A 24,880-nucleotide genomic window follows, 5' to 3' on the forward strand; every position below is an offset into this window, starting at 1 on the left:
GGGTGTTACGAACTTGTATGTCCATGTGTTTGTTTGTGCAGGTGTTGTGTTTTTTCTATGTTAATTTAGCTGTGCCAGGGCCCTGTTCCAATTGGTGCGTGGACATACTGCCCCGGCGTGAGTGGATCCAGCTGGAGGACCCGCCCATTAAAAGGAGGCTCGAGTGCTACAGCGGGAGAGGTCCTCGCGTTTCTCCTCATCACCCAGCAGTAGTCCTGTGGTAGCCGCTGGCTGCAGTATACGCTTGACAGTTGTGGAAGTGGAGTGGGTAGGGGTGAGCTGCCGTTTCTTTTGATCACCCGTTTTCTCCTGTTTTGAGTTAGTTAAGGAGGTTAGACTCTGTCTTTATTTTTGACTTTGTTTTTGGTAAGGTCAGGGGTGCGGGATTTGTGTAGGTTTGTTTTGTTTATTGTTTTGGCCTTGGCTCACCCTGAAGTGTTGACACTCCCGTTTTGGTTCTCTTTATTCACATTGTAAATAAATCATCTCATATCTAACGGATTTGTTTCGTGTAACTGCTTGGGTCTTGGGGGGGAAGCGAGTGCCTCGCTCATGTTATGGCCTGGCCCTAGACGGGTCGTAACAAGGGTTTAAAGAGAACAGTCAGGAAAAAAAGAAAATATCCAGTGAACAGCAGTTCTGTGGATGAAAATGCCTTGTTGATGCAAGACATCAGAGGAGAATGGCTAGACTGCTTTAATAGATAGGAAAGCAACAGTAGCTCGCATAACCACTTGTTACACACAAAGTATGCAGATTTTGTTGCTGACCATGTCCATCCCTTTATGACTGCAATATACCTATCTATGATGGTAGATACCAGCAGGATAACGTGCCATGCGGCAAAGCTCAAATCATCTCAGACTAGTTTCTTGAACATGACTATGAGTTCGCTGCCCTCAAATGTCACAGTCATTAGCTCTGAATCCATGTGGGATCATACATTGTGGATGTGAAGTACGTGTGTAGCAGCTATGTGAGTAGATATGTGAAGAATAAAGGCAGCTCTGATGGCAAAAGGGAACTAACTGAACAGTCACCTCGTGCTGCAGCAGCCTCAGCTGAGGTTCATCTTCAACCGTGCCACCACAAGTCAACAGAAGGTCAGTCAAAGAATCGAGGCAGAGGAGGACCTGCTGTATAGCCTCGTAAAACTCCTCTTTCACACCTGGATGAGAACCATCAGTGGAGCTCACCTGGGAAAAAGCACAATCATCAGTTTAACTTACCACAGTTTTTTAAAGGTCAGATTCTCTGAATATTTTGGCTCATTCTTCTTAATTTGGTGATGTTTACTATTTACTACTATGCTATTCCTACATCCCAACCTGTTGATACTAATGTATAAACAGAGTTAGTAGATCTTATATTCCGTACCGAGATGAAAAACTGGACAAATTGTGTCTAGCATGTTATCTGATTGGATTTTGACTTGAATGACATGAAAAACTTTAAATATTTTCTATGAAAAGAACTGTCCTTAAAAATGGTGTTTTATGATTATAAAGACAAAGCTGCCAGGAAATAGCCAGTCAAGCCTTTTGGTAATTGCTTATTTTGTAGCCCTATTTAAAAAAAATCCATCTTTGTGCCTTCATGTGCTTGAAGTACTTTTCAGAAATACATCTGATTATTTCATTGAGCCTCAGTCCTCCATGTTAGTCAGTTATTTGTGAGAGAGCGTACTACCTGTGTATCTAGATCAATATACTTTCAGCAGGAACGCACTTAAAAAGTCTCTTTCTATTATACATACTATTTTTCTTAGCATAGTGATGGCCTCCTGTGTGTGCTGAAGAGCTGCACAAGTAGATCCAATTGACCTCGACGCCTCATCTGGAACCTAAACACAAAGAGAAAACTGAACTTAAGGTTTAACAGCAGGTGAAGGAAAAAGACAGAATGCAACAAGGGTGTAACTGAGCAGGGGCAGGAGTTACATCCCCTGCTTCATCCTTTCATATTCAGTAATATTGGATCCATAATTTTGCTTCCAGTAAAACAAAATCGGGTCTTTTAGCAGCAGAGGGAACGCTCATAATGATATTCTTTTGCTCATTGTGGGTCCTTTTTCATTGTGGAAGACAAGCAGCTTCACAGATATGAAAACAAAATGAGCTTTGGCACGGAGGACAGGATGAAAGGATTGGCGAACCTTGTAACCTGGTTGCTCTGGTAACAGATGTAATGGCTATGTTGGTGACATCCACATTTTAGAAATAATTTTACTTCTATCACCTCACACCTCATGTACATCATGCAGTCTGACTGAATACTACAGATTCAAGCACTGAATGGTTATTTTCCTGTTTTCTTACCTTTTGTCTGTTCTCTGCATCTTCTCTGTTCTGGCTTTGATGGTTCTCCTTAACTTTTTTCAAAGTGGTAATTTTTTCAGTAATCTGGGAATGAAGGTGACTCCACCTTTGGCGCTTGGGGTTAACATTTTCATGTCCAGGCAAACTAGGGACCACAAAAAGTTTATGAGCCTTTGATATGCTGTGTAAAGAGGAGGTCCAAAACTAAAATACTACAACTGGAATTTTTACCTGATCGGCTCAACAGAAAACTGCTGGGATCCTCCCAAAAAACAACTGGTGCTGACTTCAGTTTGCTCCCTCAGTCTATCAAAAACATCCTGTTAAAACAAACAAAAAAGTTATTAATCTGGTAGTTTAAATACTAATTCTGCAAACTTAGTTTGTTTGCCTGTCTATTTGTAAGCAGTCTAGTGTCCACAGTTTTCAAGAGATCCTTTCAAATGTTGTGTGTTGGTCAAGGTCACACCAAATGTAAAAGTAAAAACTTTTTATTATCCACAATTTTTTATAGAAAGTCTCGAAACTTCACAACAATGGATCTTGGGGGACATGAGTTAGCGCCCAATGTCAAAGTTGACTTTGAGTTATTACTCCAAGTAAGATATATATGTATATTTATTGTTAAATTAAATGTCCATGAAACCATTTACTTAGGCTTAAATAACTTTGATCAACATCTCTTTGAATCTTCAGACAATTACCAGATCTGAATTGGGAGCTGTGGACAGCGACAGCTTCTCCTCCTCTATCAGCTCATCTGATGCTCTTCCAGCAGCAAATGGAGTTATCGGTCTTGAAGGAATCAGCCTTGTATCTTCCGCTCCAGCTGCTGCCTGAGGGGTGTTTGTGCGAGGGTCAGCATCAAAGGCTTTGTGTTTCGGTACATCATGCTGGTGCACAGCAGCAGCTTTAAGCTGGCCTTTTGCTGCAGGGACGGCTGCAGTGTTTAGTGACTGAGCGGTCACAGATTCAGGAGTAAGTGCTACGTCAAAATCAGCTTTAGCGTCAGGTGTTATTATTCCAGCCTCAGCTTGTTTGGCTTCAAAGTTGATATCTAACTCAGGCTTTTCTGCACATTCAGAAGACTGATGAAGCATACCCTCCAGGACCTGAAAGACAAATGAAAGATGATACTAGAAATAACTACAACTTATGGTAGGTATATTAAGATTAGTTTAAAAAAATCTTATGAAAATGTTTATAAAAAAGAGCATATTATTGAAAGAAAAGACAATAAATACTCTTATATATCCAATATGAAACTGATTATTTACCTTCATATGTGACGGTGGCTTATGTTCTCCCATATCCTCCCTTTGCACTTCTGAAAGCTTGAGCGTGTCCTCAGGGTCCTAACATATTGGTTGTATGAATATACAAATGCAAACCAAATCCTTGCACAAACACATATAAATTACTCATGCTATTCTCATCCTGGGTGTGTGTATGAAAGGAAAGGTTTCTGAGGAGCAGCTGCTTCTGACAGCGACAGAGTGGGGTTATCAGCAAACACAATGACCTGCCTCACACAGCTCATTAAGAGCATGCAAAAATCTTCTGGTTTCTTCCACAGCACAGGAAAAAGATAAAGTATTAGTGCTAGAAATTGTGAACAGAATTACATCGAGGGGTCATTCCATGTCAGTTCACCAAATACCTACCACCTGATCATCTCAGATTCACCTGAAAATTTTTCAGGGAAAAAATATACTTTTTAATAGGAATTCTGCAAAATTTCAGGTCCCTGCTGTCATTATTTCTTTTGTCAAAATGAAGCAATTGAAAGAGAGATGGTGGGAGTGTTTTTAGATGTTTTTTAGCATCATCTCTGAGGGTCCATCTTAAAATTCTATTATGTAGAAAACTGCTTGAGCTACATCCTTCAATTTATTCAGGCTAAAAGAATCTGGCAGTATGGCTCGCAGGAGTGGAGCTCAGGTTTATATACTGTAGAAGGATGGATGCCTGAAATCACTATTTAGATGAATGATCTCTGACAACAGATGTGGAGACCTGTGGAAACCACAATTTAATATACAACACATATAATATCCTTTAAAAGAGTCCAAATCAAAGCCAATGTTTTCACTGATACTGATGCATGAATATGAGAAAAGAAACATTAGCATCCACTGTCAGTGTAATATTCCAGTTAATGTTTTTAGAAAGAACATGTTTCTCTTTTGTGACGATGTTCTCTCTCAATATGAGTTTTTGTAATACTCATATTTATGTACACCAGGCAAAGACTGTTTGATGTTTTACCCTGACAGCTGAGCAAGAAAAAAGTATCTGCACTGGGTGCCACTGCAATACATTCACTCACTAGCCAGTTAATTAGACACACCACTCCAACAGCTCTTTAACACAAATATCTAATCAGATAGTCACTTGGCAGAAACTTAATGAATATGAGCATGTAAATGTGATTAAGATGACCTCAAACTAGATATCAGAATATGGGAGAAAGTAGCTACACCCTTAATGATCCATATTCATACAGCCATAGAATCTTATAATTGCTTTAAAAAATTTGGACCAAGCTCAAGTAGTTTTCTTATCTTCATCCCTTGAACTAATTTCTTTTCAGAGAACTAAGTACAGCAAGGATGTGGATGTTATATAAAAAGAAATTAAGAATCATTATGTAATTTTTTTCAGGAAAATCTTTGATGGTCACTAATTTGATGAGATGATATGATGGATTGACCACAAGGAACAAATAAAGAAGGAATAATTAGAGTAGAGGAAGCCCAAGACATTCAGAGTTTCATTCCAAAGGACCTAAAATCCTGTGCATTTTTAGAAAATATTTGCTAAGTCTTACACGTTCTGCTGCTGTGGGTGTGTTACTCGAAATTCTGTCAGTGAGCTTAAATAATGAATGTGAAATTGTGGAATGAAACCAAAAAGACAGAGGTACCCAGAGACATGCTCTCATGTGATGTAATTACATCTGATTTACCTCTGGAATACTGCTTGTTAGTGTGTCAGAGGATGACGAGTGACAACTCTCGTCATCCTCATCTTCCTCTTCCTCTGAGTTAGACACCTCAAAAGCCCCCTGCTTTCAGTGATAAGGGTGGATATATGATCAAATTTGTGATTTAAAGGAAAACTGGAAGAAAACACTGCTTTTCTATCGACTCTCATCACTCTTCTTTATCTAACAACAATATCAGTAAATATTGAAGTTAAAGTTTTTATTAGCAGCAGTCACCATTTCATTACTCCTGCACTTTCATTCTATTTTTTGAGTTTTATCTGCAATTTTACAAATATAATTTTCTTTTTGGATAAGGTTAGACCTCTTTAATTTAATCTCAAAACACAGTTATACAGCTTTTTAATACCGTAGTACAATAGTGAAATTCCCCCCTAAAACAAAGATTTTTGGACTTCCTTGAGCCTGATGAACAGCTCAGTATAATTATTTTATAGAGCTGTTGTAAGATCTAGATTTTTTCATTTGAGGGAATTAGCCAAAATAAAGCCTATCTTATCGAAACAGCATTTTGAGACAGTAATCCATGCCTTTGTTACTTCTAGGCTGGATTATTGTAACGCACTTTATTTTGGGGTTAGTGATGCGTCCATTAGGCGCCTGCAGGTTGTGCAAAATGCTGCAGCACGTCTTTTAACTGGAACAAAAAAGTCTGAGCACATTACCCCAATTTTAATTTCACTCCACGGGCTACCTGTACATTTTAGGATTGTTTTTAAAATTCTCTTATTTGCGTTTAAATCTCTCGGAGCTACTACAACCATATACACCTGCCCGTTCCCTTAGGTCCGCCAATCAGCAGCTCCTTAAGGTACCGAAAACTAAGTATAAATTTAAAGGTGATCGTGCTTTTGCTGTAGTTGCTCCAAAGTTGTGGAATGATCTACCCTTGCATGTTAGGCAGGCCTCTTCTCTTTCTGAATTTAAAAGTCTTCTTAAAACATATTTATTCGCTGAAGTCTTTGGCATTGATTAGAGGGGTTGACTCAATTTGTTTTAACATGTTTCAATTTATTTTAGTTTTTAGTTATTTATTTTATTTTAACTTATCTCATTTTAATTTTCTTTACTTATGCTATTAGCATGTACAGCACTTTGTGAACTCTGGTTTTATGTTAAAGTGCTTTATAAATAAAGGTGGTATGGTATTTTTTTCTCACACAGGATTCTAACAGCAAGGTTCATCTAATCCCAGATAATAGAGTGAATTGAGTGAATGGGGGATAGTCACTGCACTTGAATGATTCACCAGTTCTACCGGGTTTCTGAGCTCAAAGAACACTTTTAAATTTTGGCAATAAGAAGAAATCTTCTACATTGTGATTTGTTTTTCCTCTCCCAAAACAATTTGATCAAAAGCTGCTGAGAACTGCAAGCACAAAATGATTAGAAGAAGGTTTACTTCAATCACGACAGCAAAGAGCAAAGACCACACAAGTGTTATTTGATTTGTTTAGCTGGTTTAGTTATTTAGCTAAATGTTACCTGGACTAGATGTGTGTCCAGCTGTTGCATTTGTCCAGGAGTATGAGAGCCTGTTGTGATTGCAAGAATCGCACTTGTTTCTTCCTCTTCTCTGATCTTGTTCTAGGTTAGTCAAAGAGACGAGAACATTTAAGAAAGAATGGAAGCGGTGACAGAGGCTCATAAAAAAACAAATCCACTGTGTTGAAACAAGGATCCAGTTGGCGACAAGAATGAGTGTTGCTTCATACAGTAGTGCAACATTAAAGTATATCAGCAAAGTAAGGACAGCATCATAAGCACCTTTTGTTGGACCATTTTTTTCTTTTATAGCAGAACAAAATCTTTATTTTTGCCTGTGTGCTAGGATTCAGACATGCTGTACCTCGAGCAGAGAGGCTTGTTGCTGTGTGAGATGTTCCAGCTCCTCGAGTGACTGCAGGAGCAGCCTGGCTTTGGAGTAGACTTGAAGTCCTTCTTCTGCTCTTTGTGGGATGTGAAGCTCTCCTTTGCATTTTTCTAGATCTTCTAACATCCTCTGCATTGAGCACAAATTATCTTGGATCACCTGAAACACGTGTAAACTGTTAGTTTGACATTTTCCCCCATATATATGAGAGAGATAGCAGATAGGTTTAAGCATTCATCTATGCCACTGCCACTTCTTTACATTTACAAACATTTGTAGCTTAAACTGCTTTATATTTCACTGTATACATATTTACATGTTTCTAGTAAAGATTGAAAGAAATGCGCTGCATTTGTTTCTAAACTTCTTATTGAGAAATCTTCTGGTTGTCCTACGTGTTTTTATAACCACAGATCAATTTATACTCCAGTAGGTCTATTTTGTCTTCAAAAATCATCAAAGTGGACAAACTGCTTTTATTAACTGTGCTTCATACAAATGAACCAAGATGGTAAAATCAGACACACCCTTTAAATGAGTTGATCCAGGAACACTGAGCAGTGTAAATACAAGTGTTTTAATTACACCGATGTCATCTTTTATGTTGTATTTCATTCAATTTATTTCCTTGTAAATTGCTCTCAGTGCCATTCAGTTTAGTAATAACAGTAATATTACTATTATTATACCGGTACTACTGCGACCACACTAAACTATTTAAAAAATAAATAAATCACTATCTAATTGCATTGCTGTACCTGTCTGTTGTGCAAATGTTCTGTCAGGGACATATTGGAGTCGTCCATGGAGGATAAAATTGTTCTGATTTTCAGCACATTTTTCTCCACAGTCTTAAGTTCAGCTTCCATGTCCTCCACCACCTGAAATGAAAATTGTCTTAGACATTTAGCTTTGTATGAACACTGTTGTATATGCCCACCATTATAACTAATGTTTATGACACTTTCTGCTGTCTGTACTGTAAATGCTTGCAATCTTCAAAAATCCAGCTACAATGCAAGTACAGAAATTCCACTCAATGTGCCCCAAACTGGAACACTTGATATCGCTAACAACCCAAAAGTCTGAAGTGTTAACATTCTTACTACAACAGCCTGCAAAAGCTGCTCCAGTGGCTCGAGGATGCTGCCTTGCATTTTGAGGACTTGTTGGTCGTTTTGCTCCAGCCTCTCCTCCTGGGCACTGATGTCACACACCGCAGAAATTTCACCCAGCACCAACCTGAAATCCTGCAGGTTCCCCCTGATCATCTCAGAGTCATCCAGGACCAGCTGTAGATCAGAAATTTAAATCTCATTTAAATTTAACAAGAAACATTTGTTAAAGGGAACCCCTTAGGTTTGTTTTTTAGATCAAAATGTTTATTCTTGGACTCTACTCAGGTAGCTTTGCATGAGTCACAGTTCAAAAATGATCTTTATTATCCTAAACTTCACCTTGGTACAGTACCTCAGTTTATCCAATGTCAAAGTCAAATTAAAGTTGTTTCCCACACCTTTAACATAATAAACATAGTAGATTGTATAGTTTTCTGATTTACTTTACTTACTTTACTTTTATTTGATTTTAATATTATGTTGATATTTTATGACTTGTATATGCTGTTTCATTGCCATTGTGAGGCAATTTGTAAAGTTAATTTTGAAATATATAAGAAATATATACTATATTATTATACTATTATAGTACTTATACTACACTATAATATTGTTTGTGACCATGGAATGGCAATGCATTTTAATACAGGCCTAAATACAGAGGTTTACTGGAGGATACAATCTATGGATACATGTAGGAAAAAATGAAACTATAAAGACATGAAGATTACATAAAACAGATATAAACAAAAGAATTAAGTTAGCGTGCTTCTTCACTGACCTGCAGGGACTTTGCATGATTGTGGAGGCTTTTTGCTGTTGTGAATGAGCAGGGAGCACTGAGCCATGACTGGGCCTCACCTAACCAGCGGGTGGCGCTGTGCAGAATATCTTCTAACTCCTGAAGACACTTTGGGATCTAACATAAAAGACGAAATATGGAAAATGAAGCATTCAGTCAAATGGAGTGGTAAGCTAAAATAAATTAAGCATATGTAGCCTACAAATGTTTGTATTTAATATATTTATATTGGTGAGCAGCAATAGTAGTGGCACTAGACCTTGCTGAGAAAGGTTGTACGCTGCTCAACCATCTGTGCTGCATCTTGGTAGAGCTGCTGGGGTTGTGTGAGCTGGTCAATAAGAAGCTGGGCTTGATCCGGCTGCTCTTCTGCAAGATCCTGCACCTCGCTCTCCAGGAGCATCAAGCTGCTGTGCCAGGCATCCAGCTCATCCCACACATGCTGAAGAACAAGACGGTAATGTGGATTAGCATTAGTTCTTAGGAATTTGTAGCTGTTTCATTTGGCTTGAATAAAATTGACAAACAGCTTGTGGAGGTCACTCAAAGTGGCTGGAAGTTGAAGAAAATCTGACTTTATCTTAGTCAGCTATACAACTTGTAACTTTTCAAATGAGATCTGAAGTTAAATAGTTACTCAAATTATAGCATACTTTATAAGTAAAGATAATAATGATAATAAGTAAAGAGCTGTGAATTCAAAGTTGAATTTCACAGTAAAAGACTGGTTCATCAGGTTCATTGCAACAACAAAACTCCCAAACGCAAACTAAACAACATGTATGCTGTGCAGTACAGTGAGGTGTGCCTGTAACTTTATATAGGAGAAACCAAAACAGCTACTGCACAAATATATGGCACAACACAGAAGAGGCACTTCAAAAAGACAAGACTCAGCTCTACAACTACACTTAATGGGTAAAGGTCACACTTTCGAGGATCCCAAAGACAGATAGTTTGAAAGAGGAGTAAAGGAACGACTATCACTGAACAGAGATGCAATGCAATCCTTAGATCCCTTCCCAGATGCTTCCCCACCCACTCACAACAGGTCACAAAAAAAGGTAGGGGAAGGTCTCACAGTGGTAATGATCCACATTTTTGTGAGTGAGAGGTGATGCATCTTTATAAATTTAAAGAAGTCTGGTTGGCTTTTTTTCAGACTGCTACTACTGATCTGGATGACTGAGAACCTACAAAAATACTATAAATGAAAGTGAGCGAGATCACTTTCTCTTCTTTCTTTGCCTCTGCACTAATTTGAATAATTTCAGCTGAGAAGCTTTTGCATAATCTCACTGACAGATGGACACACAAACAGTCAGCACTGAAAATACAGAAAGTTTAAAAAGTTGTTAACAAGACATAATTAAACAGTGGGTTTATTTATTTTTCATACGTGGACACACAAGCAAACAGAAAACAAGGAATACACACACCTTCAGGACATTCTGAGCTTCACTGACTGTTGGACTTCTCTGCTCCAGTAATGCTTTCACCTTCTCCATGCCAGAACCCAACTCCAGCACTCTGCTAGCCAGCTTCTTAACGAGGCTGTTCTCTATGAGCTGTGTGACACATACACAAACACATTTGCACCAACGGACTTTAGCTTAAGATCATTTATCTGTCAGTAACAGATCTCAACAGTTTGAAATCAATTTTCTTGTCACCTTCTCTTCTGCTCTCTGCAGAGACATCTGGAGATCCTGTATTTGCTTGCCTATATCCACAGGAACCTCTGTGTATCGGCTCTGCACACTGTCTGTGATGCACTTAAGCTTGGTCTTCTGGGAAGACAACTCCTTTCTAAGCTCCTGTCAGTGTGGAAAGGACAAAAAATACAGGAATCAGACAGAGACTGGGAGTGTGGGTCAGACATTTAATACTCTACTCCCTCTACTCTACTGCACCCCTGATTTTTTACAAATGAGAGGACCTGGACAGAAGAGTACCTAAAAAAAACAGTTTAAATTGTGTAATTTGCAACTTGACTGTTATATAGCTTGAATTTCTCACTATAATGTGAACAACTTCAAATCTAACACTCATAAGAAAGTAATATTTCATCATTTATGAATAATGACAATAATAAAGTTGGACATGTTAAACACTTAAAGATGATTACTTGTTATTACATGCATATAAGAAGCCATATTATTGTTGTTTTTTAATATCTCTCTCTATAAAATCTCAAATACCAAGTTTCAAACATTAAAAGACGAAGCCCACCTGTCTTTCGCTTGGATTCAAACATGCTTCCAGTGCCGGAAGAATGAGAAACACGTGTTTCTGAATCTGTCCCATCTCTTCTTGAACTTGTCGTCTTTCTCTCTCCTCGGCCTGGGCTGCAGCTACAACCAGCAGGTTTTGTTCTTTTAAGCTGTGGGCAAAAAAGTATCTTCTCAGCATACTCGACATAAATAAATAATCACTTTCTAAATGTATATTAAAGAAGTCCCACCTCCTGACATTATCTTGGATCTTCACCAGCTTTTTGCCAATAGGCCCTGGGGAACTTGATAAGCTCAGGGCGTGCTCCAGTCGATGCTCCAGGGAGGCCAGGTCCTGCTGCTCCTGCTCCAAACCTGTCTGAAGGATCTCAGCCAGGGCGAGAAGCTCCTGTGGATCCTCTCCAGTGAAGTTCACAGTGGTGGGGTCTCGAACCTCCGCCTGAAGTCTGGCTAAAAAGCTGCAGCACTGCTCCATCTAAGAAAATCAAATTGAAGCATCAATATCTATGGATCACGTCTCTGTCTTTTTAATCAGAAAACAGTAAAAGTCATTTCACATACTAAGTTCTGGTTAGTGAAAAGCAAAAGTTTCAAAAGAGGTAAAAAATATTAATTCAGTTTTAATTTGCCATTTATTTGTTTTTTTTTAATGTACGAAAGGCTTTATTGAGATTTAAACTTACGCTTGCAGTAATGTCTTTCCACTCCTCTCCTCTCTGCTCTATGCGTACCATCAGGAGGCCAACATCACGAAGTAATGACAACCAGTGCCTCCAGAGGGCACCAACCTCACCATCCTTTCCAACCCCACAACCCTGCATTGGACAAACAGCTCTCAGGTCGTCTATCCTCCCAGCAAGACCGTGAAGATCTTCCATCAGAAGCTTGAAAATGTAATGAAAGTTAAAATTTAAAATCATGAAAGTCAAACAGATAATGAAATATTTTAAGTAGCCAAAGTCAGCTAGACTAGCACTGTCTTTCTTAAAGCATTTTTGCAAGCATGGCTAAACAGTTAACAATTCTATGCTGTCAAAGTGATTAAATGCCAGGTTCAAACAGATACAATACGTAGAGATAATGACATAAAGCTGACTCTAACCTACCTGAGCTCTTCTTTGTTGGGCAACACATTTGTCATATGATGTCACATGTTCTGCAGCACATTCTGAAAGCCTTTCCTCAAACTGTGAAAGATGTTGACAAATGTCTTTGTGGCACTTTTGGTGACTTTGCTGTCTCAATTCACACCTATGAGAACAAGAAATGTGAAGAAAATACATAAGACGCAAAGGTACAGAGATTTACATTTAGAAATTGAGAACAGCCAAGTACCTTTGCAAGGTCTCAAGCCTGAGCTGCGCCTGGGCCTCCAGTATGGCTCTTCCAACCATTAGCTGGCTGAGGATGTTGATGTGGAGCTGCTCGGTCTTTGGGAAGGAAAGGCAGGGTTCACGAGGTACCCGTTCAACAAGGTGGCAAATATGAGCGTGAAAACCTTTTTCAAGAGTTTCTAAAGCCTCTTGGGTCTGTCTTTGTTCCTCAGCACAATCCAAAAACCCTCCAGTAGCTGACAAGAATGTTGCCTCAGCATTGTGTAGGAAGCCTATTGCTCCTTGAGCAGCCCAGTGATAATCTTTCAAGGAATCTCTAGCTTGTGATAGCATGACCTGTTGAACAGATGTTACACAATAAAGAAGAGTTTTTGAAAACACCCAAACATGAACCCAAAATATGAACTATATATGAAATATCTAAATAATTTAAGCTTACCATCTGCGAGTGACATTCTTGCATGACTGAATCTCGAAGTGAATGTAGTTCCTTGTAGTTCCTCAGGTCCGTTTTTTCTTTCTGTCCCAGATTTTCCAAAACTCGCATCCCAGACTCCATACTTCGCCAAATGACCCAGTATCGTTGTAGTGCAATATCTATGGCTGTTTCTTCTGGACTGACTGGTTCAGTTCCTTCCAGCTCGACTCTTGTGCTTTCTAAGAGTTCTATATAAGCAGGAAGCTCTGAGTCAAACTGTAAACCTAGCAGGAGCTGAGCTTCTAGGTTTTTGATATCATCTGTGCCAAGAGTCTCCCAAGACTCCAAAGTATCAACTATATGATGAATCCTTTCCCTCTCTAAATGAAGAACAGATGGGTGCAACTCCTGAGCTATAACCTCCAGTTGATCTGTTGCTTCTTGACTTTGTGTTTTGACTAAAGGAATCTCAACGAGGACTGTTTGGCATAGTTTAAACCTCTCATCCACACCGAGTGCTTTGTTTTTGGCATTCTGGATTTGCTCTTTGACAATATCTTTAGATTCCTCCATTTGTGTCTTTAGGTGCAGAAACTTTTCTTGTTCAAAGGCACTTATGCTAAGAGCTTTGAACTGGTCTTCCAGTTCCCCGATAAAACACAGAACAGAGCTTCGCTTGGGCTCCAGGCAATGCTGAAGCTCCTGGATTTGACATTGATGCTCCATTAGCATGTGTTTCCATTGTGCAATCACTGAAAGGGTTTCTTGGGTCAAAGGGATCTTCAGCTGCTCTAGATCAGCAGAAATTTGCTTTAAACTAGCCCGAATGGAAGATAACTCTTCATCTGAAGTAGTGCACTCATGAATCAGCTCCTTTAATTCCCAGCTGGTGGCTTTCTCATGAGCTAGCAATCCATCTAATTCTGTCCAAAGGCCTGAAAGTCTGTTGACAAGATAGCGGCTCTCTGCTGGACTCAACCCTATGGCTATTTTCCTGCAACTTTCTGACATCACTTCCACCAGTTCTAGCTGGCTCTCTATATCCACTGTGGCTAATTCATGACTTTTCAGGTCGTTCTCTAGCTTTTTGAGGTCCACTTTTGAAATATTCTCAATGTGAGCGCAGGGGTTTCTTTTAGCATGCGTTTCTGCTAACCAGGCATCCATGCTAGCAAGCTCGCATAACAGTTTCTCTCTCTGTTTAAGATCTTTTTCCATGGTGTCAAGAACAAGATCCAAACTGTCAGCAATAGCTTCATAAAGGTCTTCTACTGTCCTCAACACTTGGTCACTTTCTTCATTTTCCATATTAGAGGCCAAGTCTTTCATCTCGTCAACTTGTACTCTCATCTTGGACTGTCTAGATAAAATATCAGCCTGAAATTTCCTCATTTCGACAATCTGAATACGAGCCTCCTCTGGGAAAAGAGCTAACTTTTTCCCAATAGAGATATGATTTTCTGCCTGCTTAGCCCATACAATCAAGTCTCGTAGCTGTTTGTTGATCTTAGTTGGAGAACTGTCACCACAGCTAAGTGTGACAGAATCAAGTTTCTTTTTGGTGACCCCGAGCAAGGAAGCCAATTCCTGAAGACTATGCTCGATTTCATCTTTCTCCTTCTGACCTAGAGAAAAATTGTTGAGAGCATCTGACTGGGACTGTAAATGTATGTAAAGCTGGTTATATAGTTTTAGGTCTGTGGTCAGACAAACACATTCCAAGGCACTTTTGCTGTTAAGGTTTTGACAGTCGGATTTCTGGAGAGCTTCGAGTTTGGCTTTTAGCTGTTCGGCTTCTTTCAAAAGAAGGGAGGATTGACAGGTGGAGTTGGAGGCATGCCGCAGAGCTCTTTTGATACTTCCTTTTAGAAGCCGCCATTCTTCCTGAACATTTCCAAGCTGACCAAGAAGAGCACCTGAACTTTCAGTGTCACTCAAGTGCACTGACAACTGTCTACTTAAGCGTAGCAAACCTTCCATCATAGCTTTCTTGTGTTCCATTGTTTGCAGGAGCACATGAAGCTTTTCAGCCTGTAGTGCACTGCTTCCCAAAGAGTGTCTAACGAAATCCAGAACAAAAAAACAACAATTAGTTAACAGTATCAAATGCCAAGTGCACAAAATCCAGCTCACAAGTTTACTCACAAGCTTGTTTTTTCCTCCTCAGCGGCTATAACCTCCAGAAAAGCTCTGGTGAGCTTCATCTGCTTGTGGTACTGTTTGACCTGCTCCAGTTGTGCTGCTTTGACCTGCACTGTGGCAGAAGCATCTAGCAGTGCTGCGCTCCATTGGCCTGCAGCACTGTTTAAGGCACTTGGTTCACAAGCCTTAGAGGCACCTGAGTTTTTTAAAGTAGCAACTTGTTCCTGCACAGTGCGCTGGTACTCCTGCAGTACACAGATGAGACATTTATAGATATTTGTGCATTTTTTAATTTTAACAAATCTGCATATTCTTGCAAGAAAGACGTAAATACAACTAGAGTGTATACCTTTGCTTCCTCCAGTTGTTTGGTCATAGCTATGACACTGAGTTGGGCTGGTTGATATCGACATGCGAGAATCTTTTGAACAGTTCGTACCAACTGAATCTGTTGTTCACCAGGAGAAGACTTCAGATACCAGTTTAAATCTATATGTGGTGTTCTCTAAAAAAAAAAAGAGCAATACAAGAGTTAGACACAAAAAATATTATGTTACAGAAAGTAATGTAAGTGAAAAAATAATATAAAATAGCTACATTTAAGTAATCCAGAATTGTTTACCACATTATACAGCTGGGAAAAATGGACTGAAGAATTATGTTTAAAAAAACATGTACTGAAAGGACATAGCTGTAATAACAGATAGGGCAGTGAAACCAAGAAAACCAAGAAACTGTGTATATATTGTAAAGACAGCAAATACAAACATTCAATATAAATTATCATAGCGATCTAGTTTAGTCTGGTTGGTTTACACTGTTATAACATTTATAACTTTTACCAGGGATCTTTGTGATTAATTATCATTGTCAATTTATAAACTATTTCAGCTTTCCGTGAACAAACACTCAAACTAGGATGATGGAAGCTAAAAAAAAATCCAACAGCTGTATATTGTGTGCAATTAGACTTCCTAACTACAAACAGGAAATCATTGTATCTCATAGATACTTCCTGTCAGTAGCATCAAGGGAACCCACAGGCATCAATCAAAACACTGCCTTTCTTATCTGCTCACTGTCCCATGCACTTGCTATTTTTAGACACATGCATCTGTACTGAAAATCACACAGAAAAAGTAAAAAATATATAGATGCATGTTATAGTTCCATGCTATCTTGCTATGTATTATTTGCTAATGCAGATTTATGAGATTTATGACATAAATATAAACAGTAAAGCTCACTTAACTTTAATTCCCTCAGTCCGAATGTTTTGTTCTGACTTTTACAAGTAGCATTTATTAAATGTTCAGCACAGCAAGCCTACAGTAATGCAGTATATTATTATAATTAAAACTGGTTGATACTCACATTTATTATGTTACTTCTTTCCACCACATTCTGGATATCAGAAAAAATATCCTGCATGGTGTGCTTTTCTTTTCCGGAGTTTGCCGGTCCACCTGGTGTCTCTTTAGAACCCAGATCAGCTGGTGAACCCGGGGCCGTCCTCTCAGGCTCCATGCTCTCTGGGATCTGACGCTGAAGACACAGAAGACAGGGGTGGTGTCACATTTTAGCTTTCTTCTTCCCACATGTTTGTCTGTGCATAATGACAGAACTTCCTGTTCTCTCCCTGCTCCACCAGTGCTAAATATTATTACGTTTGACGGTAGCCCGGCGAGTCGGTACAGTTAACACAAGAATGTGCCTGAGAAATAAGCAGTCTGCCCTGGGGGACAAGGGCTCCTTTTATGCTCTCCTGCTAACTTCTTTTAGGAAATAAATGATTTGTTATAGCTTGCCTAGACAAGAAAACAAACACTAAAACAAGGCATGGGATGCTAGGTTACAAACAGGGAGGTGCTTTTTTAAAATATCTTGGACATGACTAAGGTGTATACCACCAGGAGGGTGGAGCTGAACAATGATATGAAAACATCCTGCACGTTTTATGTTTCTAGCACAATACAAAAGATAATTTTTTACACTCAAACACAAGCTTGCCTGAATGGCAAAATGTTATAATAACATTAATGTTCTTCAATGAAATGGTGCACAACCGGCAATGAGTGGTTGTAAATGTTTTGTGTATGACTTTATCAGTCTCTTGCATCATTTCAGAGGAATTCTACTCCACTCTCCTTTACAGCACTGCCTCAATTTCATTGAGGTTTCCATCCATTCATTTCTGCACAGTTCTCTTTAGGTCTTTTTGTTGTAGATTGGCTGCTGTGCTTGGGATCACTGTCCCGTTGCATAGGGCAGTTGTGGCCAAGCTTTAGCTGTTAGGCAGATGGCCTCATATTTGGCTCTAGAATACTTTTATTTACCAAAGATTTCACAGTTGAGTGAAAGAATGCAAGGTGCCCAGGTCCTTTGGCCCAAATCATCAGCCCTCCAATGTTGTGCTTGACAAATGATATGAGTTATTTGACAAATAACTGGTATGTGGTGCTTTGCATTATAGCCAAACATCTTTTGGTCTCATTAATCCAAAGGACATTGTTCCAGAAGTCTTGTGGTTTGTTCACATGCAGCTTTACAAACTTAAACTTTATAAACTCCTGGCATCATTTCCAAACAGGCCATACTTGTTTAGTCGTTTTTCTAATGTTATGTGATGAAATGTAACATGGTAAATAGACTGGTTCTTATGTAGCGCTTTTCTATTCTACCTGAGCACTTTACACAACATGTCTCATTCACACAAGCACTTTTTTCTATGCTTAAGTCTCTGCCTGATATTTAAACTCCAACGAATGCATCAGAGAACAACCTGGATTTAGTGTCTTGCCCTAGGATGTTAGCCATGCAAACTGGAGAAGTCAGGGATTAATCCACCAACTGTTAAGTAAGTATTAAGTATTACATGGTGTGACCTTTGATTGAATTTGCTGGTCCACTCTTGAGAAGTTGTTGCTACAGTTGCTACAGTACATTGTGTTAACACACACCTGAATGCTCCAGATGAGCAAAGTGCCCAAAACTTCTGCTTTTATAGCAGAGGTCACACTTGCTGGTGACCAGTTAATCAAGTGCATCCAATTATAAATAAACAACGTGGCTTTTATTTGTCCTTTTAATTTATGTGAAAACATTACGTGTGTGCTGAGTTTTCACAGAATTGCAGTCCTGTGAAAGTTATGACAAGGTCAGATGGTCAATGTGCTTGTGTAATAATCTGGGAACTTTGTAACTGACTGTTCTATTAAAAATGCTTTAATTATGCCGATAATGAAAACATCGAGTTGTCTTAAAAATATGATTCCAAGCCTGGTGTCAGTTTCATTTACACCTTTTTTCATCCTCTTGTCTGTCGTATCTAATGTCTTATCTTCTTTTGGAGCTGCTGCAAGCAGGGCACAGGCATGCAGCTGATATCACAAGAAAATCCCAAAAATCTTGTGGAGGCTTGCAAATGTGTGTACTTGCATGCTGCATAACTTTAGTTTGTGTAAAACACAGTGACAGCCAGTTTATTCGTTTCACTGTGAATTTCCCATAAAGAAGTTTGAAGGGATTTGAGCAAAATGGTGGCATTTGAATGGAAAGTGTGAAAAGAAAAAATGTATTTAAAGAACACAAATTCCCACTAAATTTAGGACAAACTTTTTTGATAACTTCACAGTTGCAAAATGTCAGAAACACAGCTTCTCTCTCCCACACACATATTCTCTAGCGTTAAGGTAACATAGGGAAATAACAATGGTTGTTAAATGTCAAACAAGCTTCATGTAATTTTAGAAAAAAGGTACAGATGAATCACCTAGAAAGTCTGGGTTATTCATCATCAGGAAGTTCAAATGCAAATTAACACTTTTTATGGAAAGTTCCAGAGACTGTCAGCTTACAGATCACAGCATTAAGCAGCTCTGAATTTATTTACAGGTATTTACAGTCACTGACGCCTTCTAACTGCAAACAGGGGGAGTTCCAGTCTTTCCAGCCACCTGCTGGTTTACCACCTGCTATGCCAGAATTACAGCATCTAACCAAATTACCACTGATGATGATAAGTGAAAAAAAAATTAGAAAAACATAATGGCTTTTAATGCCTGTCTGTTAGAATATATATATATATATATATATATATATATATATATATATATGTCGATTGCCTAGCTTCTTAGACATATTAAGTCCGGAAAGAGCAGAACTGTGAGGAAAAATCCAGTCAGTAAAATTTTCAAATGGCACCTACCTGTTCCTGTGTTACTCCCATGTCCTCTAGTGCTGCAGGCAACTTCCCTTCATTTTTGTCTTTTGGAAGCGAAGCAATGTCTCGTTTTACTGGCAATTCTGAAACTTTACATTCTGTGCTTTCAAATTCATTTGCTTCCTCTGTGTTTTCTCCCTTTGGCACCTCCTCATATGCTGCTTCTGTGTTACATACAGTGCTATCAGGTGTCACTTGTTTCTTGCCAGAAGCAAATATATGTGTGCCATTTAAGGCCTCCCCACTTTCCACAGAATCATCCACTGTGCTCTCTGTTTGCTCCCCAGAGTCACAGAAATCTGTTGTCTCCTCTAATTTGACATCTGGAAATGTTGTTTCTGCTGTCTGTGCACCAGCATGCTGACATTCAGCAACAGCGCAACATGATTTAGAGGATTTCGACACCTTGTTAAGCTTTAAACCATGGGTTTTGTGGTTTTCTCTGCATGGTAATTTGGCACTTGAACAGTTTGCTTCTTCCAAAACTGTATTCACTAACACCGAGGGATTTGATTCAGGACTTGTACAAGAGTTTGGGAAGATAACCTCATCTGATCCAGCACTAATTAATGTGGTAAAGTGCCCTGACTTATTCTGAGGAAATGCTCTGCTGGAAACCTCTGCAGGCCTAGCATTAGAAAACTGTGTTTCCTGTGAATATCCGAGTAAATCAGGGCTGTTGGCTTTTTCACGTTTCTGCGTGTCGAATGGCTGCGGCTCAATGTCTAACACTATGGTAAATACCTTTGCTGGGCTACTTTTGACACATTTAGAGAAATTCTCCTTTTCTTGCACATCGGCGGCTGCCTCACAAGTCTCTGATTGTGCTTCAAATGTGCACTGTTGCAATCCTTTGTCTGATTCCTGACTGTTTGACGTCATAAAGACTTCAGTTTTCATCTCTGGGAATCCTGTACCTGAATATTGTGTGTTTTTTTCATCCGAGAACCTCGCTTCCTGGGAGCATAAACCAGAATTGTCCCTTTGCTGTATGTCCTGTGGGTCCATATCCAATACAACAGTGAACACGACACCATCGTCCTTACAGTGTTTTCCCTGAGCATTTGTATTTGCCTTGAATGTCTCCAATTGTGGTTCTAGATGATTAGACACAGTATGTTCAGAGGCAGTAGTGGGGAAGTTGTCTGGCTTTGTTGGTGGTAATTCTATCAAGGATGTGACACAGTGTGCTGAATCGATTGCTTTAGTGTTGTCTGCACCTACAGCTGAGAATTCTGAGACAGCGGTGAAGGTGGTGTCACTCTGCAATGGTGTGTTTTCTTCCTGAGCTATTAAGCTTTTGTTAAGCATAGGATGTGAGTCTGGCACTAATGCCCCTCTGTCATTTCCAGAAAGTGCCCTGAGTGCACGATTATCTTTTAACCCAAGATAAGACTTCAAGTGTAATTCTTGTGGTGTTAAGTGGCGAGATTCTAGCTGGGTCTTTAAAACATTGGGAGTTTCTGAACATGTGGCTAAGGCATCATCTTCAGTTTTTACCACGGCTGCTTGTTCTTGTTTTGTGGCATCGGCTTCCACATTTGAACCTCCTGATACTTCTGTATGAAGTTTGGTGCCTTTGGTTTGACTTTTGTTGTCATTCTGATTAGTTTCAGAGTTTTCCTGGCTGTGTGGTGCACAAGAGAAAGGCGAAGCTGTAAGACCCACTGCTGTAGTTTTATCACTTGATGCCAAATGAGGTGCTCCACTTTCATTTCTTAGACTGTCTTGTTCACTTCTGCTTGGCAAATCTTTGTTTTCCAGTTGCACATTGCCATGAACGCGAATGACCTTTGAAATAAACAATATTAAAAACAATAGTAATGTTATGGCCATAAATTCACCAAACTGTACATTTCTATGACAAGGGAGACACTCACCAGGTGTTTAGATTGGGTTTCAAGTGCAGACTGGCTTTCAGTGAGTGCACCTGAAGCATTTTTCTCCAATTCCTGTGCCACATTTGTTCCCAGGCAATTAAGTAGAAAATCTTGCTCTGAGAGTACATTATAAAGTGCTTGTTGAAGCTGCAAACCTTCATCCAGAGCTCCCTGTGACAGCACAGACAGATACACAAGCTAAAAAAAAAAGAAGGGTAAAACAGAAACCACGCACTGCAAAAACATCTGGTTTAATCAAGATTCGTATCTTATCTAACTGTAAACTCTTATTGATCCCGATTGTTTTGGTTTGAGGTCACAGTGTGCCTTTTAAGACTGCTTAACCTCACCACGGGAGATCTCACTCACTGTAATTTTGCTTCTGTGTCAACAACAAGCGACAAGTCAAGGTGTTTTTTCCACCTGAATTACTTTTGTATTTCCCAATATGCTTATCCCCTAATCCATATGACAGAAGATGTACTGATCCGGTTCAGTTATAATACACTATCATTTAAGGAGACACTTTACTGATGCTAGAGAAACGAAAGATGACATGAAATATCAATTATGACAGGTGCACTGTAAATACACAGCAGGGAGAATACAGCAGCTTCAATACAGTGGTCAAACAGCCCAACCATGTCCTGTTATATTACAGCTGTAATAAAGTGTCGGTATTGTGGGGAGATATTGCAGGGAGATTTGCTGAGATGGAGAGTGCAGACAAACTGTTCGTTTAGACAAACATAACATTTATACAGAAATATTCAAGTGTTTTTCACATTCTTCACCATGCATGACTCTCTGAATACAAGAGGGTGCATATGTGGCAAAGAAGGCGTGTTAACACATATAGGTTCTATACATATACATTTTTGACCAAGGTGATGGTCAACACTGATGTTAGATGAGAAGCCCTGGCTTGCCGTCTCTGCTCTAATTCATCGCAAACGTGTTCTATCAGGTTGAAGCCATGATTCTGTACAGGCCAGTTCTTCCATGTCAGACTTGCTCATCCATGTCTTTATGGACCATGTAGACATGTTGGAACAGGAAGGGCCCATCCCCAAACTGTTCCTACAAGGTTAGGAGCATTAAATTGCCCAAAATATCTTGGTATTCCTAAGTAGTAAGAGTTCCTTTCATTGGAACTAAGAAGCCGAGCCCAACTTCTGAAAAACAACTCCACACCACAATCCTCCGTCCACCAATCACTCTCTCCATGTCTCCACTGCTCTAGAGCCCAGTTGCGGCATGCTTTACACCACTGCATCTGACCCTTTACATTGTGCTTGGTGATGTAAGGCTGATGTAAGGATGTTCTTGAGCTAATCCAAAGGCCACATGAAGTTTAAAGGTCTTTAGGATTGACTCTGCAGAAAGCTAGCGATCTCTGCGCACTATGCAGCATCTGCTAATTTCGTTCGAGGATATTACGTGTCCTACTACTTTGTGGATGAGTTGCTGTCATTCCCAATCACTTCATCTTTGTTACACCATGAACAGATAACTGGAATATTTAGTATTGTGGAAATTTCAAGACTATACATGTTGCATTCTGTCACAGTACCATGCTGAAATTCACTGTGCTCCTGAGAGCAAACCATTCTTTTACAAATGTTTGTAGAAGCAATCCGCATGCCTTGGTGCTTGATTTTATATACCTTTAGAAGTGAATGGAACACCTGAATTCAATGATTTGGATGGGTGAGTGAATACTTTTGGCTACTCACTCAGGCATTCATTTGCAGATTTTAAAAAACAAAAGGCAGACAACAAAAGGTTTACCTGTGCATATGAACCAAAGCTTACATTTGTTTTGAAACTTTTGTTTATTAATTAATTAATTTATTTATTTATTTATTCCATGTATCAGAAAAAAATACTGAACACGCTGAGCTTTACCTGGCTATGCATTGATGGTTCAGCTTGTACTCTTTGGCACCACTCTTGCATCTGGTTGGTGAGCTCTCTCACTCTGTTTGCAGTGTTTTCTGCAAAATCCTGCTTCTTTTGCAAAAAAACAGACCTGAGGCTGGAGCGAGACCACAAGCAGTGAATGAGCCGTACAGTATTTAGAACGAGTGCATTTTCAAAATAACCCTCATATTCCCTCACATATTCAGAGGATGTGTAAACCCTCATATATCTTCACTGCAACAATACTGATGATGAACTAAGTCATGTTCACCATCAACCCAAGTTACGTTCTGCTTCAAATAGTGCAAGTTTCGCACAAGTCTTTTCTTGTTATCTGTTGGTAGGCCACTTTAATTGTTTTCTTGATACTAAATTAATATTTTCATCTTCATTTTACTTTGAGAGCAGTCTTAAAATCCCCAGAAATTTCTAAAAGTCAAAGTTAACAAATCATTTCTCACAATTAGCACTGCATATTCAGTTGATAAGATGAATAAATACAGGAATGATTAATTATTCCATTTTAGAATGAAGTAAAGCACCTGCCAAGGTCTTCAGAAATGGCACTGACAGTCAAAATGATATCTGCAGGAAGGGCTTCCTGTGTGCTGGTCGACTCTCTGGCCCTCTGCAGGTCTTCAGCTCTTGCTGCCAGCTCTGTCAGGCTGCTATCACAGCTCTGAGAGACACACAAGTCCTTCTGTTTAAATATTGTGAGCTGTCTTTTTCCAATTTTTATTTTTCAGATATATATCAACATTTTGAAGTATATGTTCATGTTACCTGTATCATACACCACTGTTGTTTCAGCTGGCTGATATCAGGCAAAGCTTCATGGGTATTGGAAAGATTGCAGACACCTTCAGCCAGGTCTTTAAGAGCTGTCTGCACATACAAGGCTTCTTTTTTAACTCGCTGAATGCTTTCATCACTGTTCACTTGAAGCTGTGCCAGAGTCTCTCTGATTTTACTCTCTAGTGCCCTCTTGTGGTTTTGAAGGTTGCTGACTTGTTGGGTGAGACTTATTTGGGCCTCAGCTGCTAAACTAACTGTGATGGAGTCCTTGAGAGTTACAAGCTGAAGAAGATCTTTTTCAGTGCCAGTTACTTCTTGTAGCAAAACCTAAAAACAGTGACAAAAAAACCCCAAAAACAGTGACTATAGGAGAAACCCCTGATAGATGATTACATTTTTGCATATCCAACATTTCTTCAGTGTAAATTCTTTTTTAATATTGTTAAACAATGATTTTTTTTAATGTAAGAGCTTGTACACAGCTCATCTGGTCTGTTTACTTAATGCATCTCACCTCCAGAGCTGCTATGTCAGTGTTTGTTCCTGCTGAGTTTTCTTTCTGGCCTTGACAGGCTGATATCCTTTCCTGTAGGGACATCAATTTGTGGCAACAGCGCTGCAGCAAGTGGCCAAATTGTTCCTCGTTACTCGCACCTTCCTCAAGGCGGGAACACACTCCCTGTGGATGATAGAGGTAAAACAAGCCACACTCAGAAGGCTTACACACAAATAGACTGAAACACAACCCATTAACTGACCACACGTCATGCTCCAAAAGTGTTCATATCACATTATGATAAAGTGGATGAAACAC

The 24,880-nt window shown here is 39.3% G+C and overlaps 1 protein-coding gene across 1 annotated transcript in view; it reads right to left on the reverse strand.

The window, feature by feature from the left end:
- Positions 1-24,880, reverse strand: part of syne2a (spectrin repeat containing, nuclear envelope 2a) — an 88,119-nt gene that overhangs the window by 37,391 nt on the left and 25,848 nt on the right. The window contains exons 45-74 of the mRNA XM_085432275.1: positions 24,581-24,745; positions 24,055-24,393; positions 23,814-23,950; positions 23,257-23,386; positions 21,349-21,519; positions 19,454-21,259; positions 16,621-16,791; positions 15,596-15,751; positions 15,250-15,491; positions 13,126-15,163; positions 12,688-13,022; positions 12,459-12,603; positions 12,036-12,236; positions 11,583-11,827; positions 11,351-11,501; positions 10,792-10,935; positions 10,558-10,686; positions 9,378-9,560; positions 9,098-9,235; positions 8,305-8,490; positions 7,957-8,079; positions 7,175-7,357; positions 6,811-6,912; positions 5,287-5,388; positions 3,596-3,673; positions 3,023-3,430; positions 2,550-2,638; positions 2,319-2,463; positions 1,757-1,843; positions 1,041-1,196 (exon numbers count right to left, since the gene is read on the reverse strand). Of these exons, the coding sequence (XP_085288401.1) occupies positions 1,041-1,196; positions 1,757-1,843; positions 2,319-2,463; positions 2,550-2,638; positions 3,023-3,430; positions 3,596-3,673; positions 5,287-5,388; positions 6,811-6,912; positions 7,175-7,357; positions 7,957-8,079; positions 8,305-8,490; positions 9,098-9,235; positions 9,378-9,560; positions 10,558-10,686; positions 10,792-10,935; positions 11,351-11,501; positions 11,583-11,827; positions 12,036-12,236; positions 12,459-12,603; positions 12,688-13,022; positions 13,126-15,163; positions 15,250-15,491; positions 15,596-15,751; positions 16,621-16,791; positions 19,454-21,259; positions 21,349-21,519; positions 23,257-23,386; positions 23,814-23,950; positions 24,055-24,393; positions 24,581-24,745 (8,685 nt within the window). The remainder of the gene's footprint in view (positions 1-1,040; positions 1,197-1,756; positions 1,844-2,318; positions 2,464-2,549; positions 2,639-3,022; positions 3,431-3,595; positions 3,674-5,286; positions 5,389-6,810; positions 6,913-7,174; positions 7,358-7,956; positions 8,080-8,304; positions 8,491-9,097; positions 9,236-9,377; positions 9,561-10,557; positions 10,687-10,791; positions 10,936-11,350; positions 11,502-11,582; positions 11,828-12,035; positions 12,237-12,458; positions 12,604-12,687; positions 13,023-13,125; positions 15,164-15,249; positions 15,492-15,595; positions 15,752-16,620; positions 16,792-19,453; positions 21,260-21,348; positions 21,520-23,256; positions 23,387-23,813; positions 23,951-24,054; positions 24,394-24,580; positions 24,746-24,880) is intronic.

This window comes from Copadichromis virginalis, linkage group LG15 (genome assembly GCF_057382275.1).
Source record: "Copadichromis virginalis isolate Kocher_CV1m ecotype Utaka linkage group LG15, C_Virginalis_male_GT1.1, whole genome shotgun sequence".
In the NCBI taxonomy this organism is placed as follows: Eukaryota; Metazoa; Chordata; class Actinopteri; order Cichliformes; family Cichlidae; genus Copadichromis; species Copadichromis virginalis.